Source organism: Filicampus tigris, chromosome 6, assembly GCF_054856515.1.
Source record: "Filicampus tigris isolate MCC_2025a chromosome 6, RoL_Ftig_1.0, whole genome shotgun sequence".
Taxonomy (NCBI): Eukaryota; Metazoa; Chordata; class Actinopteri; order Syngnathiformes; family Syngnathidae; genus Filicampus; species Filicampus tigris.
The window spans coordinates 16,768,967-16,785,217 of NC_141222.1; the positions used below are offsets into that span (position 1 = coordinate 16,768,967).

General features: G+C 41.3%; 2 protein-coding genes across 12 annotated transcripts in view; one reads left to right on the forward strand and one right to left on the reverse strand.

Annotated features, from left to right (window-relative positions):
- lrba (LPS-responsive vesicle trafficking, beach and anchor containing) overlaps positions 1-1,490 on the forward strand; it is a 231,251-nt gene extending 229,761 nt beyond the window's left edge. For all 9 annotated transcript variants that reach the window (XM_086032881.1, XM_086032886.1, XM_086032889.1 and 6 more), the window contains 2 exons: positions 27-178; positions 642-1,490. In XM_086032881.1, the coding sequence (XP_085889007.1) occupies positions 27-178; positions 642-732 (243 nt within the window). In that variant the 3' untranslated portion in view covers positions 733-1,490. The remainder of the gene's footprint in view (positions 1-26; positions 179-641) is intronic.
- Positions 1,491-2,408: 918 nt separating this feature from the next.
- dclk2a (doublecortin-like kinase 2a) overlaps positions 2,409-16,251 on the reverse strand; it is an 82,281-nt gene continuing 68,438 nt past the window's right edge. The window contains exons 5-19 of one of the 3 annotated variants that reach the window (XM_086032894.1): positions 12,837-12,939; positions 10,901-10,999; positions 10,786-10,836; positions 10,597-10,679; positions 10,073-10,154; positions 9,560-9,668; positions 8,399-8,456; positions 8,197-8,316; positions 7,353-7,499; positions 7,127-7,260; positions 6,112-6,189; positions 5,887-5,983; positions 5,713-5,793; positions 5,493-5,606; positions 2,409-3,973 (exon numbers count right to left, since the gene is read on the reverse strand). In XM_086032894.1, coding sequence (XP_085889020.1) covers positions 3,698-3,973; positions 5,493-5,606; positions 5,713-5,793; positions 5,887-5,983; positions 6,112-6,189; positions 7,127-7,260; positions 7,353-7,499; positions 8,197-8,316; positions 8,399-8,456; positions 9,560-9,668; positions 10,073-10,154; positions 10,597-10,679; positions 10,786-10,836; positions 10,901-10,999; positions 12,837-12,939 — 1,632 coding nt within the window. In that variant the 3' untranslated portion in view covers positions 2,409-3,697. Of the gene's footprint in view, positions 3,974-5,492; positions 5,607-5,712; positions 5,794-5,886; positions 5,984-6,111; positions 6,190-7,126; positions 7,261-7,352; positions 7,500-8,196; positions 8,317-8,398; positions 8,457-9,559; positions 9,669-10,072; positions 10,155-10,596; positions 10,680-10,785; positions 10,837-10,900; positions 11,000-12,809; positions 12,940-16,251 lie in introns of all 3 variants that reach the window. The other 2 variants (XM_086032893.1, XM_086032892.1) reach the window with 2 other exon arrangements.

Below are 16,251 nucleotides of genomic sequence, written 5' to 3' on the forward strand. Positions count from 1 at the left end.
CAAGGTGTTTGTGTCTCCCCCTGCAGGCGATGCTGCTGAGTCGTGACGGTCAGTATCTGCTGACGGGCGGCGACGGCGGCGTCATCTCCGTCCTTCGGGTTCACGACCTCAAGGCGCTGTTTGCCTACCCGGGCTGCGACGCCGGCATCCGCTCCATGGCCATGTCACATGACCAAAGGTAACCAAACTGCAGCCGCTTCACCAAAACATGCGCAACAATACTGGCTTCACTCGGACTAGTATCGAATGTCCTGCCTGTAGTTCGTATGTTTGTTGTTGTCAGCGTTAAGGGAGCAAAAAAGAAGTTATTTTATTCATTATTTGTTTGTTAAATTAATCGATTATCAGAATTTCACTCGGCCAAAAATTGGCCCGCAAAAAGTTCGCTCTGGCCCTCATCGTAATCACGCAACTTTGCAAACTGCTTCATTGTGTGTGTGCCGGAACAAAAGTTTAAAAATCAACAGTTCTTTAAAAGATTAGACATAAATATATTGTACGAATAAGTTAAATACAAGCCAAACAAGCAAGTCACCGATGCTTCAATTCCCCAATTAATGTCAATTCCAAGGATTTGAAAACATAAAAATCCAACCCTTTTTTGAAATACCTTACTTAGCCGTGTGGTTGGTTTGACGCAGGTGCATCATCACGGGCATGGCGTCGGGCAGCATCGTGCTCTTCTACAACGACTTCAACAGGTGGCACCACGAGTACCAGACCAGGTACTGACCCCAACCAACCAAAATCGCGTCGCACGTGTGACGCCAACGTCGTCCTCTCGCTGGCGCTGTGTGGAGTCTACGCTGAATGTATCCCAGCAAGAAGTTATTTTTTGAAACCACAGCAGAAGAAACGGAGCTATATATACATATATATTTTGTAGACGCCAATGAAGAAACTTTTCATATCTTTTTTTGGGTGGGGGGGGGAGTGCGCGGTTGTCGTGTGGTTTAACAACAGATCTATTTTTAGCTGTAAGAGTCTATTTTGCTCTCCCTTTTTGTCTTCACTCGTAACAATGCAAATGTTTACTGCATACTTTAGGGTGAATGTTGTACTTTGTGCGTGTGTTCGGGGATTAATTATGAAGCTGCAAAATTTCCACTAATTGCTAATCGAAGGGTATTTCCACAAATATGTATATAAATCGATATCGATCTATAGATATATATATATATATATATATATATATACCGTTTAAATGTTACCCTTCATATTTAAAAACATCCATCCGTGCATCATCGGCTTTGCACGTTTTTTTTTTGCGTAAATGACTGAGCCGTTGAGAAACTGCGCGAAAAAAGCTCAACGGCTAACGTTAGCGGCGGAACAGGAAGGTTTTCCCGTTTTCCCGAGTCACGTGAACCAGCTAGTCATCACGAGGGTGACGTTGTTAAAACTGACATCTGATGTTTGTTTTTCTCATGTTTTTGTGTGGATGTGTGTGTGCAGAATTCTGACAAATAAATGGAATTTTCTAACGTCAACTTGTGTACAGACTTGACATTTGATGTGACATAAAGTTAGGTAGACGGGTACTACTTTTTCCCCCCCGGAAAAAAATGCAAATGACGGACGACGGAAGGGTGCCCACGCTGCAGACGTTTAACGGACACTCAATTTTTAGTTAAATTCCCAACTCTGTTGAATCGGCGTCATAAGTTGTGACATTTGGTCACTCTGGTTGGCTGTTAGCTAGCGAATACGAGCTAAGAACAGGAAGTGATGAATGCGGATAAACGGTGAGCGATGGAAAGCCTTGAGAATTTCGCCTCGTGCCTTCATCTTAAGTACAAGAGCGAGGGCTGACAATGTAAGTATAGCCGAATTAATTGTTTTTTAAATTCCAATCCCCCCAAAGGTTTTCTGGTTGGCTTTTTCTAACCATGAGGAATAGTGACTACCACCTCTGATGGTATGGAGTGGTGTTAATTACATCTCACGCATGCGCAGAAGCTACTTAATGGTCAGCGTCGCGGTGTATTTGTCATTTTTTCCAGCGTGACATGTCGACAGTCGGCCCGACGCCACAGGGTGTAAGTGTCGGTCACAGTTGGCCGACGTCGGATTGGTCTATCTGGGCCTTAAAACAGTGATTGTACAACGGAATTTGGGTTTTGGAATTACACGAAGAACATACCTGCAAGCACATTTATACCGAAAGATGGAACACAAAAGTGAAGCAGTTTTCAGAAAATGTTTTATGTGCCTAAATAATTACGTGCGGAAAAATGCAACAAGAGTGTGTTCAGTGATTCACAGTAAAGCTAAATATTCTAGCAAGGTTCCGTTTGTACAGTCACCGTTTGGGTTTGTAAAGAAGATGCAACATTGATGCGAAGCAGTTGTCAGGAACAGTCCTCATATGAATAAATATTGGAGCAGAAACAGAGAGGACAGCAAAATCTGGTCATATCATTCAGTTCATTCAGTACATATTTGACTGTGTAGAAAAATGCAACACATACATGAAGCAGTGTGACTAAATATTCTGTCGGACTCACGGGAAAGCAATATTGTAAACACGTCTCAATTCCATCCAGTACATTTTCAAATATTCTCAAAATCAATGCTTTATACCATTAAATATTAGTTCACTGATTCACAGGAAAGCAACATGTTCTTGTGTGTTTCTGTTTGTGTTGTAAATGTTTGTGCTTGAAAATAAAGTACAAGACAGGTGTGAAGCAGTTGTCAGAAGGTGACTAAAGGTAAAAGTTTCGTTTGACGAGGATAGAGGAAAGAGGAGACAGACGCTTGCTGCCCTCTTCTGGCCAATCTGGGTATTACGCCAGCCATTGCTAAATATAGCTGGACGAAATATGAATACGGGACCACAATGACGCTCTTATTCTAACTCTAAACATTGTAATGACTTGTTGCTGACTCATTATTACTGCCTGCCATCAACACTACACTACACCAGCCTAGTATGAATAAACAGTCAATTTAAAAGGTAAGCACCGAAATAGCTGTTTTTTCTGACGAAAAAAAACCCCACAACAGTTTCAAAACATTTTACCCCAAAATTATGGAAATTGTTACCTAAACATTAACACTTAAATGTGCAAATATGTTCAGGGAAAATGTTGGAAAAATCTAATTTGATGGAGAGGACTATGGAAGGTTGTGTTCTTCTTCAATTGTATTGTATAGGGTATTATTTATTTATTTATTTTTAATTATTTTAAGTTCTGAAATGATGATGGTCATGAATTCATTTTTTGTTTTACCTTAGAAAAACCTGTTATTTTAGTCACACCCTATATTTGCATTTTTCAGCATTTGGTTACAGCCATCTTCCAAAATGCAATAATTTGTGAAAAAGTCCCTTAAAATTCTACCTATAATACTGCAAAATAAAGGGAAGATAGTTTTTGTAAATTACTGCAAATTTATTTTAAATTCAACTTTATTGAGTAGAATTTTAATGGTAGAAATAAATCCGACAACTTCAATTTGGGAAATTAGGCTGTCGTACTGAAGCAAGGCATTGTCTAGTCAGTATAAATACATACACAGTGTCACAATTCCTAAGCAAAATCTGAAATGGATCATGTATTAAAATTAATCTTGTTTCACAAGATTGGGATGAAAGCAACATTCAGTCAGTTTCGTCCTCTTGAGTTCTTCCTCAATAAATACAAACAAGTCTCATTTGGCTCAGTGTACGACCTCACCTTCCCCCCCTTCTTCAAACCCCCTCCACAAGCTCCTGGGCGACCCCCGTCCCATCAATGGCAGCAAAGGCGGGCGGCGACGGGGGCGAGGCGGAGGATAAGGGTGGCGTGGATGGAGGAGAGGGGAACGACAGCGGCAGAAAGACCACGTGTTTGATGGGACATTCGGGGGAGGTCGGGGACGATGAGGAGGTTGGGACACTCGGAGAAGCATCCTGGGATTTGGGGGGGTCCGGTGATGGCGGCGGGTGGGCGGCAAGTTGGAGGGTCCCCTTATCGAGGGCCGTCTTCTGGTACAAGAGATGAGAAAAAGACCAAGTAAGTTTTCAATGCATTGGAAGCATAACTCGTGTAGGCGTGTGTGGTTGAAGCCACCACAGTATAGTTTTCAATATCATAATATCAGACGCAATATATTCCATGCCTTTTTAATTGTATGTATTTGTTTTTTTAAACATATATTTTAATAGCAAACAATTGAAATTCAAAACTAGCAAATGGAGCAAACTTTTGGGTTGGAATGTTTTCATTGCTATTTGGAGCCATATTTGGTCCCACCCAGTCAGCAAAAAGATATAATATTGGACAATTTCATTTAAAAATAAGTTAATTGTTTTAATTAGACACATTCAATTAAAAAAAAAGATCATGTAAAATAAACAAAATAAAATGATTTCATTATTAATACACGGATGCTCATATGTTATTGCTAACGCAAAAAGGAAATGTTTACCAATTTACAAATTGAAAATATTTGGGAAATACTACACATTAAAAGGGTATAATATTAAAAGTACATTTAGTGTTGCAATGTTCTGTAGTGGCTTTTGAAGGGTTAATAACCAATCAAAGTAATGATTGGTTTTTAAAAAAAAAAAAACTAAACCTAAAAATAAAATACAGATTTTAATGTTAAAATTTCATTTACTTGCTGTTTAAATTACTGTATAGTTTGCCAAGAGTATTAGTACTTCAAAATTTGAATAAAAAATACAGTATATATATATATATATATATATATATATATATATATATACATATATATATATATATATATATATATATATATGTTCACAAACGATTCTTTTGAATGTATTTTTCTGTTCATTTTATCACTAAGTTTTAAAAGTTTAATTTTCTAAGATATTCTTTTTAGTTTTTATTTATTGCATGACTCAGTTACAGAACTTTTATTTTTGTACTGTTTTTATCAACTTGGAGGCATTTAAAATGTTTTGATATTTTGAAATTGTGATTAAATTTTTTTGTGTTATATTTATTAATATTGTATGTTTCTTTTACTCTTGTCAATTTGGAGGTTAGTCGTTTTCCACTGTATTGTTTTTTAAGGTGAAGCTGAAAAATAATTCCCATCACAGCTTCCCTTTTTCTCCACTATGTGGCACCAGAGTTCTGTAACAGGAGAGAAAGAGTAGAGGCAGGGCAGCCTTTATTTATTTAAATCATCGTGCCTTGGCAGTACATCGATGCCTAAGAGCTCATTTCAGACAGCAAAACGGGTAACATTTGAATGACAAGTGTGAGTGTGATGATGATGAACAGTAGATGATGGCGGGAAGTCAAGCGTAACATCCGTAAACAGGCCTCTGAAAATCCCAGCAGACATGTTTTGGAGGTTTCGGCGGAAAGATCATTCCTATTTAATCCCTTTGATGACCTTCACAGCGAGACGTTTGCTGTTGCGAGTTTGTATCGCCACACTGGAGGCCCGAACATGCCCGAAAACTCACCAGAAATTTGAAGATTGGATTGACTTCAGCCTTTAAATGCTTTGTCAAGTTTTCTTACCATAATGAGCGAGACGGCCGCGGTGGTGTCGCCTTGCTTCGCCGTCGAGCTGAAGTGCGTCCTCAGCTTCCCCGTCACCTCGGCCTTCATGTTGTTCTCGCCGTTGACGTCCTCCTTAAAAAAAATAAATAATAAATAAATAAATAAATATACGACATCGCGTAAGCCAGCGGCACCTCGTGCGCAAAAGAACGTGCGACAATACGAGCGAGTGAGCTACCGTCACCCAAGGGTGCGCCCGGACGTCCCGCGCCGAGTAGCGAGCGTCCGCGTTGACCAGCAGCATCTTGCCGATCAGCTCCTGCAAGTTGACACAAACGCAACTCCCAATTTATTCATACCGCACTTGTGAATCTGCGACTCCGTCAGTCGTACATTGTGAGATGAGCCTGACCTTGGCCGAGTCCGTGACGTTGTCCCAGTAAGGACTGGGATAGTCCAGTCGGCCCAGTAGAATTTGCTCAAACAGCTCGTCCTGACGGTTGCTCTCGCTGAAACGTGTCCGCAAAAATAGCCTTGAATGCGCATGCAATGGGAAATCTTGACAAATCCTCCTGACTCTCAGCCCCTCCTTATGTGGAACCGGCTGACTTGTGACTCCTCATCCCGTCGGACGCACCTTCGAAACGGAGGGAAGCCGCACAGGAGGATGTACGTGATGACGCCCGCAGCCCAGATGTCCACCTTGACGCCGTAACTGCGGATAAATGGTGCATGTTTTTATTGTTTGCTTGATGTTTATTAGATGACAACTTGAGATATGAGCCATTTTTTGGCCAATTTTGTGCAGACCTGAGATGCCGGCGCTTTATGGCGGCAGTGGACGCAATACAAGTCACTTCACAGTAAGCAGCACTTTGGCAGACAATTTTTCAAAAGAGACCTCAAAAGCGGTTTCGTGCCAGTCCCAGTTGAAGTTGACTTTGTTCACACCAAACAAAACTAAGACACTTACACATCGTGTATTTAAAACAACATGGCTTTGCCGCATGAAAAGGTCTGCTTAGTTTAATGCTAACAAACAATGCAAAATGGCATTGACATGCTAACCGTTAGCAATGATCGTTGCGGTTTTAGAAACGGCGGATATTGGAACACAACCGGCTGAGCGACACATTTAGACGGATAAAACAATACTCACGCGCTCAAAAAACAGCTCACCTGTTTTCTGAGGCTGAGCCATGATTGGTCGTTACCTGAGCCCTGAGCAACAGTGATGTCATTTTCAGGCGACAGAAGTGACAAAATGGCCGCCCTGAGATGGCTAAAAATGGGTGGACTTCTCATATTCCACAAACGCAATATGAATCCGAATGCCCTGTTTCAACTAATGGGTCTTGAAAAAAAATGTTTGGGTTGACTTGAAGTAGAGTATTTTCTCCTGTACTGTATTTAAGGGACCACTGGAGCCTATTATGGTGTTTTTGAAGTGGTACTTGTAAAAAGTGTGAGAAATGATTAAGATTACAGCATTTTATTGAGTCACCGAGACTAGGAAGAAGTCTATTCTTTGTGTGTGTATGACTGTATTATACTGCCTCCCTGTGGACAAGGCGGGCACAAGAGAAGGAGCAGCACAATCAATTGGACTGCAACATGAAATCATGATCATGATCAAAGGCGAAGCATCTCACCCAGACTCTGCAATGATTTCCGGCGCCACGTACGTGGGCGTTCCACACACGGTGTACAAAGGTCCTTCCACCACCGTCGCGAGGCCGAAGTCTCCGAGCTTGAGCGACTCTGTGCCGTCGGGGTTCTCAAACACCTGACGGGTACGCGACTTCGGTTACGACCGGGCGGTTGGATCAACGCAGGGTGGGGGGAGCGGTGGGGGGGGGGAAACAAAATCAAACCAACCAGTAGGTTTTCCGGCTTGATGTCTCTGTGGACGATGTTCATGTCGTGAAGGTACTGCAAGGCGGCGGCCAGGTTGTACACCATGACGCTGGCGCTCCTCTCAGTGTATTTGGCCGAGGACGTGATGGCGTCAAATAAGTCTCCACCCTGAAAAACACGCCACAGTTACCAGCTGTTGTGGAGTCTAATCGATTTATCAACTTCTCCACAATGACATTTGGAGCGTGGCGTTGACGCGTCGCTAACCACATGTCGTCTTATTCTTTGCTAAGTGAAGGAGAACCAGTGAAGGGGAAAAAAATTGGTGCACACTATCAAATGATTGGACAAAATGTCCGATTATTTTCATTCATAACGGGCTTGTAATTGCGCATTTATACCACAAGATGGCGGCAAAGCACCTAAAACAGAGAGTATCATTAAGCATCCAGCATGTACACAATTATGCATCCATGTTACATAAAGGACTGCATTCAGTACATTTTCAAACACAAACCAGATTCAAATGCGGCTCGGTCGTATTAGATAGGTGACTAGCGTGAATAACATGATAGCACAAATAATAATGACAAAGTACACTACATTGCTTTATCAGGAGAGAAGTACTGTAGACTCATACTTTGAATTTCACTTTTCACTGTGCGTGAAGTGCATTTAGACCGCCGATAAAACAGGACTTCTCAAACGCAAAATAACAGTTTTATTGCTTTGGCCTGAGCACAAAATGAGCACATTGCAAAAAAATTCAGTGAAGAACGGCGGATAGGTTCATTGTTGACTCACTGTATATACATTACGCAACTGAGTCACAGCTCTGTATTCAACATCCAACACAAACGTGTACCTTGACCAGCTCCATGACGAGACACAGCTGCGAGGGCGTGTCCACCTCCTCCACCAGCATGATGATGTTGGGGTGTTTCACCCGCCTCAGCACGGACACCTCATTCTCGATCAGGTGCTCCTGCCAAAACACACTCGCATTAAAGCCAGCAGCAAGAATGAATTTTAAAAAAATAATAATAATGATAATAATCAATAGCTACCTTGCCGCGGCACTTGGCCTTGTCGATGATCTTCAGGGCAAACTCTCTTCCAGTGGACCTGAGCAGACACGCCGCAATTAGATGGCGGCCATAACCGTAAAAGAGAAAAGCATGAGAAGAGCTCACCAGGGAGCAAAGAGGAGGTTAATGGAGCGAGAAAAGAATTAGTCGAATTAATGCAAAGACTCAGCAAAGAGCTTAGAGAATTGAATCGTCCCTTCAAGGGGAATTCACTGCGATAGTTTAGCAAAAAGAAAAACTACCACAAGTGAATGCTACACTATTGCTAGGTACAGTAAGGAGCGGTTTGGCAAATAGTGGACATGCCATCACAAATGAGGCTTCAAGCTGTTTCATGTCACTCCCAGTTGGAGGTTTACTGTTAAACTAAACATAAAACAAAGACAATTCCACGCATTTTTCATTTGAACAAATACATAGCTGTGTCTTACAAAGAGTCCATTTAGCTTCATGCTAACAGAATTGAAAACACCAATTACACGCTAACGGTTAGCATCAGTAGTGTGGTTTTAGAACCCTTTAAGCAATGGATATTTGTAGCACTGGGGAGAAAAAAATATAATTTACAAAAAGAAGTCTATTATATATATATAATAGATATTATAACATATTTTGCCACCATATTTTGTGACGCCCAACAGAGATATATATATACATATATATATTCCAGTCTACATGGTCACTCCTTAACTCAGTCTCAAAATTTTAGTTTATTAGCTCCCTCTATTGGTGAAAAGTTAGCACTACAGTCAAGCAATGAAATTAGTCAGTCCGCTTTAGTGGCTTTGGAAGCGTATTGCTGCCACAATGGGGGAAACAAATATCACATTATAACGTGATAAATTTCACATTTTAGGTCATGAATTTCAGGTTTCACCTCAATAAGTTTCACGTAATAATAATAATAATGATAATAATAATAATAATTTAATTTTAAGTCTTTTCAAACGCTTGGAATTGCTTTTCACTGTTTTACATTATAATAGAAGAGCAGCATAGCTATCTTCACAACAACCTATTATTGGAAAGACCCATTTGAAAAAAAAAACATTCAGTGGGGGTGGGTCATTTACTTGTGTGTTTTTTGTGCCGCTTGCAGTATTTGCAACTCTATTAACAGACTTATTTAGGTGAACATACCTCTCGACACACTCTTTCACCACAGCAAAGTTGCCGTCTCCGATGACTTTCCCGATGATGTATTTCTCCAGGATGGCGGAGGAGGTCCGGTCACTATGGTTACCGTTAACTGTTAAATTTAAGCACAGTGTCAGCACACTACACTAACACCAGTTAGTTTAGACGGGATGGCTGGTCAGTCTGTTATTGTTGATGATGAGAAGAGAGCATAGGGAAGAGGTGAGGAAACGCTACAAGCAGCGAAAATGAAAATAACGGACAGGAAATGTGACGAAAGGGAAGGGAAGGAAGGGGGAGCTGAAAGGAAAAGTATAGAAAAGAAAAGACAAGAGTGCACAGTATGCGATCTGGAACGAGAGAGAGGGAGAAAATAGGAGCGGAAGCAAGAAGATCAAAGAGGGAGGGAAGAGAAACAGAGAAATGAGAAGGACAGAGGAGATCCGAAGTCAAAAGGCAAGAAGGAAACACGAGTGGATGAGAAGAAGGAAAGGACATGAGGAGACTGGGGCGTACCCTCTGGGCCGGTTGTCTCCCCCTGGTGGTTGTTGAGCGAGCCGCTGACGTTTGAATTTGAGCTGTGATGTGACGGAATCATCTAAGGAACAAAAATCATCACGTTTGTCTTCAAATCAAATCAATGCTGCAATCACCATGGCAACAGGAACCTGCCTGTCCAACCCGTTGCGTCTTTCATTTGTATGGGCTTAAGGCCACATTTAGCGACTTCAGTTGATATGAAGATGGCCTCTTCCATGTCACTAAATCCTAAAATCCGTCAGTAATTCTTGACTTGGCCTACGAAGGGCGCCGCCTTTGCCAATTGGCGGCATCACCTCTTCTTTGGCTCAATCTCGACTCAGTCTGCAGTCTGCACCCGGCAATAATCCAGCGATAAAGCAGATTAGCATTTTTCCACGCGCCAGAAAATACTCAAACATGCCAAACACGATACCGATTTTAAATTTGATTTTGAAGTAGGTCACGAGCACCGCATCCTTGCCTTTGACCTACGGGCACTCGTTTCACGCATCTCCTACCTTGAGACCAAGATGGCTTTGAGGGCTAGTAGGCGACGGCGTGGACGACTTGCCGGACCTCGCCGCGGCCATGTGACCGTTCACTGTGAGACGAAAGAGGTCAAGCTTGTTTCATTTTCTTTTCGTTTTTAAAAAAAAAAAAAAAGCTAACGTTAGCAATTGTTGCACATTTGCATGTCCTAAACTGACCTGGAGATTTGGCAGGAGACTGACTGGTGGAGTAGCGTGCTGCGCGCCTCGCTAAAACACAAGATGTTGATTTAGAGAACAGAAGGTGCTGTGAAAGCGTCACGTCGTTGATTACCTGCACCAGGAGACTTGCTGCGTCGCAAAGGTCCTGGACTCTTACTTGTCCGGCTGGGAGTGACCGAACGACCGTATGACGACTTCAGCACTTTACAATCTGCCGACACGAGACAATATCAATCCAATTTTGTAGCAGTTGTCAGAAAATGTGCACATATACTGAGACTTAACGATATCATAGCATATCATAACAATGCCCAGACAATATGTACCCAACTGTGATTTGATGTGATGCTCGGACATAATTATGAATAATGGGATGAAAACTGCACAGTAGGTTCATAGAAGACTTAAGTGATTTAGATGCTAATAGGAACTGTCATTTACAAAAACAGATATGTTAGGTTAGGTAAAAGATTATTTTTACTGTTTGCAAAAAACATACAAATTGTCCATGATGGCTTGTTAAAGACTCCAAATTGTCTTAGACGTTTATAAAAACAAAAACAAAAAACATGTCTTCCGCTTATGGTAGCAGGTTGCTTCGGTTTAAAAAAAAAAATCTACAAATAGTGATTTTAACATTTACAAAAACTAATATGTTTGGTTCATTAATGAATGTATATGGTTTGAGGTTGATGAAAATATATGCATGTTTTGGTTTCTAGAAGACAATATTTACGAAACAATGAAGGTTAGTGAAGCAGTTTTTTGTTGTTTTTTTCACAAAAAAAGTTTTTGTTACATGATCGTGTTGCCGACAAAATCGATTTGTTAAGAGATTCAAAATTGTCATTGATTTTTGCAAAAATGTGCATGTGAGGTTTCTGAAAAACTCTAAATTGTCTTTGATGTTTAAAAAAAACCCTCACATTAGAAATCTTATTTTGGATGTTTCACATTAGGTTTATTGCATACTGGTTTAATTAAACTAGGGACGAACGATTTATTGTATTCAAATGGACATCGCAATGGAGTTGAATAGAATGGAATTTTCATATCCTTAAGGCTGCAATTTGGATTTTTTAAATAAACTTTTTATATATGTATATTTCATGTATTTATTAACACAGTGTCTAAATAAATTCACTGCTGGAGAAGTGCAGTCCACATTTCACCTTTGGAGTTGAACTTGTAACGTTGACGTGATAAACCCACAGATTTGTTTTGTTTGCATTACTGTTGCAGTCACATTTATGACTTACTGACTTGTGTTCACGCCACACTTGTTCGGTAAAATGTTGTGCTGAGTGCTTAAAAGATTGCAAGTCAAAGCCTTTAGTACGTGGAAAAATAAACTGTCTTTCATATTAACTCATGGTTCATTTCCCTTCATTTCAGTGCAAGCCTAATCTAGTGTGTCAGACCAACACATTTCTGTATAAAAAAAATCTGATATTGTTTATTATAAAGCTGTTTTATTTTTCCTGTTTGCAAAACATACATGAGAAGAGGACCTAGAAAAAACTGTTCAGCCCTACTCTAAACTGTGATGTTTTCATAACTCAATAGCGCATTGTCTTGGAATCGGAATGGTGTGTGTCTTCCGTTGTTAGTTCTGCTGACAAAACTGCAAGGAAAAAAAAAAAAAGGTGCAACAGGATGTCAACACTTTGGACTGAAATAAACTTTGATTCCTTCCCTTGATGGTGCCTCATATTGGCCACCTTCCGCCTTCCTGTTCCTGTACCCTGGTCAGCCAATCAATGAAGGAACTTAAATCAATACCTCTCTCTGAGAGTTCATCGAAAACAAAAATCTACCACAAAAACAAAGACGGGAAACACAAACGCACACACGCGCGCCCACTACATGCTCTGTGGTGCACCACAGAAAAGAAGAAGGGAGCGACCGCGAGTGAGAGGGGAAAGGCGACAGTAGTGGGCTGGACAACAGCCGCAATAACACAACACTTACACTACACAAACACAGACGGACGTGCGTGTAATTAGTCGGAGAGAGCCTACCCGTCATAAAGGCTGTGGAAGCCTTACCGCTGTGATCCAACGCAAAGTCGTCATGGGCGTAGCGGTACTTTTCTGGGCCGCACGCGACGAACACGTCGTCGTCGCCAAAGAAGTCCTGCAGGCACGTGATCTGGAACAAAACCGCACCAAAATAGGAGAATTTATATTTTCTCATTTCTATGCACCTTGTTATGATGAACCTGTCCAACCGATTTGGTGTCAAAAGGTGAAAGTGATGTCGGGGGCTAATTTTTACTTTCAAACTTTCTTGGCTCCTTTTTCATGGACTCAGCCCCCCTACCTCAAAAGAAAATGGCCGACTTCCTCTTCATTTTGGGGCAAGTGTCTGTGGACTTTTTCAAGCCTCCTGTTATGATACATATGCCCACCAAATTTCATGTGGATCGAATGAGCTTTGAAGGGTTTATGACATAAATATTAAGTACGCATTTATGGTTAGTGACTTGATTTAAAACCAAAAAAAAATCAGATTCAAGACGAGCAGGAGAAATCGCGTAATAATTGGGTAGCTCCATTTTCACCTAGCGACTAACAACTTGTTTTTGTTTCTCAGAGTGAGAACCAAGGTTTTTGTTGTTAACGAAAAATACTTTCAAAAAAAAAAAAAGACAATTAACTGAAACTACATCTTAAGTTTATAAAACTAAAACTAGCTAAATTAGAGCAAAAATATCCTTCGATTTCACCTTTGTTAATATCACACAAGAGCTTTCGGGGTTCATTTTAAATGCAATTACGTATTTCCCTATTGCTGTACATACGTAGAGAAGAAGGAAGGTTAAACAGTTGTTTGAGAATTGCCGCTTATTTTACTACACGATACCGAGTGACCTTTTTTTAATCTTGCGTTTGAAAAATATTCAATGTATTAAAAAAATTGAACTAATTCTAAAACTAATAAATACTCATCTAAAACGAACCATTTTTGAGAAAATAAAACCAAACAAGCTAGCTCCAAAAACTAATTAAACAAACAAAAGTGAAACCCAAATAAAAAGCAATAACAATGAAAAATGCCAAACTATTACAAGCCCGGGTATAACAGTTTACTGTACATTTTTGAAAGTGATTGCAGAGAAGAGATGCCAAGCATCCATATCTGTCCCTCTGCTACTGTTGAACGTACAACAGTGGGAAGGAAGAAATTGCAAAAGATGTCTTCAGTGATCCACCCCCACATGTTGTGTCATCTTAATCATAGGATGTTGGTGTGTGTGTGTGCAGTGTGGGTGGGTGTGAGCTGTCCTGAAAAAGGAAATTCCACTTCGAAAAGGAGCAGCGGGAATGAACGGACTAAAATAGCGAATGTGGGCAGTGTACACATTCATCAATGCTACAGAACAGGACACAAGCGCATTTAGTGCATTCTACAAATGAAGCGAGCATTCGGTAGGTTATAATCAAGCGTACGTCCGCTTCAATGTACTCGTATGATGCCTGTTGAAGCACACACGGCAAACAATGACATGTTTGACATTCTTAGGCGGGAATTTTCTGTTGGAATTTGCCAGCCGAGCGCCACACTAAGGCGACAAATGTTACGGTTGCCATGACAACAAAAGCCTGCAGGGTTTGCGAACTTGCAACCCTAATAGACACGGCGTGGATATTACAGTTCAAAAGTACGTAAAGTCCGAGGTTACAGAAAACTTATTAGGCAAGATTCATTCAAGACTCTAAATCAGGAGTCATCATCACGGTGCCAACGGGCACCAGGCGGATCCCGAGTTCCACGGGCCGGTTCTAAAAACAGTTCACAGGGGATGGAACATTGTGCTTTCTGAGGAGTGTTTATAAGTGTTCATTTGAGAGGATGTAAACATTGGCAGAGGTTTTTGGCCTTGGCTACTTCAGCCAACTTGTGCTAGCTTGTGTTCCAAATGTGTACTTGCTTCGATGTAGGGCAACGATCCCTGAAGGGTTGAAGACGACTGGTGAGGAAACGAAGCCCGTGCAAGTCATCACGGAGGCGACAATGATGTCAACTTTTCGGTTCCTCCCTGCCGATTAAAACTCAACATGCACCCAAACACAAAAATTGAGGACATGACCGATCGATTGTACGGGGCCGGGTAAACTAATCGCTAAAAAGGGCAGCGAGACCCGACGTCTCGGGTCGTTAGTGTCAGTGACGGACGAGAGACGAGGGCGTCAGTGCGCGTACTGGATGGACAAGACAGTTGGAGGTTAGAAACGGATCGAAAGGAGGCCATCTTTGTCAGCCGGCATTAACCATCACGCCACCAGGAAGGTGGGCTGAAATGTTGCTTGGAATGACGCCTTGTCGCAGCAGCTCAAGACCAGCGCTTGTTGAGCCACGCGTGACCGTAATAACGATTTCAGATCCACCTCAGAAGCCCAGCTGCCCCACAATCATGTTGGGATTCTTCCGTCCCGATGGCTTGGTCAGAGCAAGCCAAGTTCAACTGGCAAAACAAGTCTGCAGACCGGCACACATTAATACTTTTTAATTCGAGATGTGCGAGTACCGATACCAATGTGCCGATAGCAGCCTTATTTCAAGGTATCGTACTCGCGACCATGGCCAATACCAGTTTCTGACCCCCTCTTGTTACTATTTCACAATCAGGAACTAGAAATTAGAAGAACGGACAATTCTCATTACGTTCATGCAATTTTAAGGAAATTTGATAACTTTCGATACATAGGTCTTTCTTTAAAATTATCATTGCTTTTTTTGGGGCAATTTGATGTAGCAACAGTACTAGTGGTATCAGTATTTGGTATCGGTGATTACTCAGGAATTGAGTACTCGTACTGGTCTGAAAAAAAGTGGTATTGAACATCCCTACATTAAATAATCAGCGTTAGTATGATGTCTTTGGTTTTATTTCCTTCTGTTGTTGTCATGTTATTAGATAAATACTGATTCTGAATTTTATATACAGTACTGTGGTTTTGTGCAGTTGAGGAGAGTTGCTAGAATTGGTGGTATTAAGAGGGTGAATTTAGTCGGTTGTGTGGTCACAGCGGGCTCCAAATACTTGGATTGCCACCTGCTAGAAAGTTACCACAAAAGTTTTCAAAAGATCTGCTACAAACTGACATTCTTTGTCCTTCAATTTTGGCAGGCTGCAAATAAAAATCCCCACTGCTGTCTTTTCTAACCTGCTGAGAGACAGTTGTCAGACAACAGAAATAATACGGTTGAGTGGTGGGGGTTCCACCACTTCACCAACCTGATGCCAACTGGGCCTGAAAAGAGCGTTTGAGAGGCTGTTGACATCACACAATAGCACACAATAGACGCCGTCCCCGTTCTTGGCCCCCGCCCCCCTTCACGCTTTGTCACCTCCCTGCCAGCCTTAACCCCCAAAACAAAACATCTCTCTGTCTACTGGACTTTTTGGACTATTTGGAGTTTGTTAAATCAAGACTTTAGCCTACCAAACTCTTAGCG